Source organism: Triturus cristatus, chromosome 1_2 (assembly GCF_964204655.1).
Source record: "Triturus cristatus chromosome 1_2, aTriCri1.1, whole genome shotgun sequence".
NCBI lineage: Eukaryota > Metazoa > Chordata > Amphibia > Caudata > Salamandridae > Triturus > Triturus cristatus.
In genome coordinates, this window is record NC_140580.1 from 1157740407 (window position 1) to 1157743651 (window position 3245).

The window sequence follows — 3245 nt, forward strand, 5'->3', positions numbered from 1 at the left end:
GTTAATCAATAGGGGCGGGGCTAAAATGGCAGATAATCAGGATCGGATAATGCTCAGGTCAAGCTGAGAAAAAAATGTGGTGAATTCTGCATTTGAAACTGGACAACAATTAGAGCACGCATTTTTGTTAATTTGATGCACTTATATGCTATTGTCTTATGAAAAAGGAACAGAATGTACTGAATTAAAAGGCCAATTTAATATATTGTACTACAAAGCACTTTAGGAACACAATATAACCAATTTTCACAATGCCATTTCAAGGCGACGACCCTTTTTCGCCAGTTCATCAACAATTGCTTCTATAGGAGGACAATGTGCTCGTGAAATGTTTATCATTGCAAGTCCAGAGAGTCGTTCTTGCCCCATTGTTGACCGAAGATAGGTTTTCAGTCTGCGAAGACTACTGAAGCACCTTTCTGGGGATGCGGTTGTCACTGGCAAAGTGGCAAATAATTTTAGCAGGCAGTATATGTTGGGATAGAAGTCAATGTGAGCATGAGTTAAGGTATCCATTATATTCCCTGGCCTTTCTTCAATAGGTACCTTCAGCCATGTCATTACCCATATATCATATTCATTTTTTAGATCCTCACGTGTACCAGGTAAATCGTCCTCATATATGTCAAGAGCATCCTTCAAATTTTCAAAAGACTCTTGGGTGACAAATCTTGGTACCAGATACTGCATTGTACAGGCCTTTTTCACATGCTGGCTGAATCTTTCTGACAATTCATACAATAAATTGTCTATAAATGGTAAAAATATTGAAATCCTATAGTAAGCTTCAGGATCACTAGTCTTGTAATTGGCCCGTTGTGTCTGCCTGCCAGTAAGGCGTGGCATTGTCAGAGGTTCCCCTGCTGTGGTTTGGGCTTTAACAAAAATCTCATTAAATGCTTCTTCAGCTTTGTCTCTGCTTTCTTGAATCACCTGCTTGACTTTTTCAATCTGTCCTATGTACTCCAACATATCTGTGTTAGGGTTTTGGAGTGCAGCTGAAACAGGAAGCAGTAGCCCAGAAAATCGTGCCAGGATGTGTAATGCAACAATGAAGTTATGTGACTGAACAGCTGCGAGAAATTGCTCAGCCTTGGAAGAGGCATTGTGATCTTGCCAGTCCGAGATCTCAAGCAAAGAGTCAACCACAGCTGGGTACATATCAACAAAACGAACAACCGATGCATTCCTTTCAACCCACCGTGTCTCACATAAACCACTTAACAGTTTCTTTTTTGTATCTGGCAAAGTAGCAAATTTCGCCTTTAGGATAGCCATCCTTTTTGCAGAGCCTCTTACAAAATTAGACACTTCTTTAAGTGTTGAAAGACAATTACGGATTTGACGTATATCACATGAATGTCCAATCACAAGGTTCAGTGAATGACTTCCACAATGTACATAAAATGCCTTTGGCACACGCTCTGAAACTAGCGCCTGTGCACCTTTAACAGAGCTTTTCATTGCAGCACAACCATCGTATGTTTGCCCACGTATACGATCTACATTCAGGCCATATGTTTCTAAAGAAGTGAGAATTTTCTTTCCAATTTCAACCCCTGTTCCATCCTGAAGCTCTTCGAAGCCAAGGAATTCTTCATACACAGATGTACCTTCTATAAAACGAATTACTAGAACAAGTTGCTCGATAGTGGCACTGTCAGTTGTTCCATCTGCTAAAATGGCAAAAAATCTTGCATTGTTTGCGTGCTCCACCACTCTATTTCTCATTAGAATGTTGCAAGCAGAGATGATATCATTCTGAATCTTCCAACTTGTGTAAGTTGCATTAGAGGGACACGTTGCCAGATGCCATGCCAGAACTTCATCACCAGCTTGAAGTCGTAGGCGCAGAGCAGCACGGAAATTGCCATCATTCTCTTCGGGTTCCTTTGAAGTAATAGGTTGTCCACTGTCTCTGTGTCCTCGAAGAGCTATACCTTGTTTGGCACAATGAAGTACTGATTCCACTATTGGCACAAGTCGTTTTCGGTTTTCCAAAATAGTTTTCTTCCAGTTGCTCTCGATCATAGTTGTAACAGCAACAGACTTCCCTTCAAAAACAGAAGAGAAGTTAGCTGCCGCTGTCATACTCTCTTTGTGATACAAGGAAGAAGCATGGAAACGAAAATCACTTTGTGCATGTTTCCATTTTGTTATGGGCTGAAGCACTAATTTCCCCACAGCTTGATGAGAACCTCTTCCAACTTCTTTACGGGCAAAGAGTACACACATCTTGCATAAGGCCCCCTCAAGTTTAGCACTGTAGGCAAGCCATGGGCGATAGGTTTTCAACCATTCATGTTGAAAGCGACGTGCTTGAACTCCCTGCTGAACGACTGGAAACTTGTATGATGTCTCTGGCGTCCAGGAAGAGTGCAAAAGTTGGTAGAGTAAATCATCTGGGATTGATGATGAAACTGTGCTGAGTCTTGAGACATCTATATATACTCCTATATCTAAGATGTATGAATTCTTTGACTTTTCCAAACATGGACTACTAGTCGCTGGCATACCAGTAGTTGTAAATGCAGGAGACTCAGAATGAAGTAATGCTAAATGCTCTTCTGGAGTATAGCCGGAAGCTGGCAGGGCAGGTTCTTCACCTGAATCAGAACATGCTGTCAAAGGGTCTTGAGTGGCTGGCCGACGAGTGAAAAAATCCTCTATCTTTCGCCGCTTAACATTTTGTGGTCCAAAGCCTCCAGTGTTTGGCATCCTGCTGTATGCGGATATCGATGTCTAGTGAAATATAAAAAAGGCCCTCAGGTCAATTACTTCATCATTACAAAACTTCGGGGGGGAAGAATACTGTAATTTTGTACAATAAACCAACATTAAAAACCCAAGAAATACAAGTTAAACATCCCTAAACTCTTTAAAGAAGCAAGCTAGAAGAAGCCTGATTTTCTGTACAATTATGATACCACACACTTATTACATGTCTAAACTCCAATGAAATGGCTGGAATTTCTTATAATATGAAAATGTCCAATACAAATCAGCCCCAAAGAATTGTGCAAAACCATCTGGGTATATAATTAGAAGATTACAGTTTCTAATGTTTGATGCAAAGACTTCTGCCCTCTATGCATTCAATGTATGCTTACCTACAGAAAGAACAGGCCTAAAAAATATTTAGGAGCAGATTTACTAAACTTTCATGCACCACAACTTGGCAAGGGAACATGCTGCGCTGTGTTGCATCAAAGAAAGAGAGCAGAAATGTGCCATGTTTACAAAAA

General features: G+C 40.6%; 1 protein-coding gene across 1 annotated transcript; it reads right to left on the reverse strand.

Moving 5' to 3' along the window:
- Window positions 1-246: 246 nt before the first annotated feature.
- LOC146868914 (52 kDa repressor of the inhibitor of the protein kinase-like) lies at window positions 247-2718 on the reverse strand. Its single transcript, XM_085624560.1, has one exon. The coding sequence runs from the start codon at window positions 2716-2718 to the stop codon at window positions 247-249; it is 2472 nt and encodes an 823-aa protein (XP_085480686.1).
- Window positions 2719-3245: the final 527 nt, after the last annotated feature.

Excerpts from the sequence above, each read along its gene's own strand:
- LOC146868914 (XM_085624560.1), bottom strand. The coding sequence starts at position 2,718 with ATGCCAAACACTGGAGGCTTTGGACCACAAAATGTTAAGCGGCGAAAG.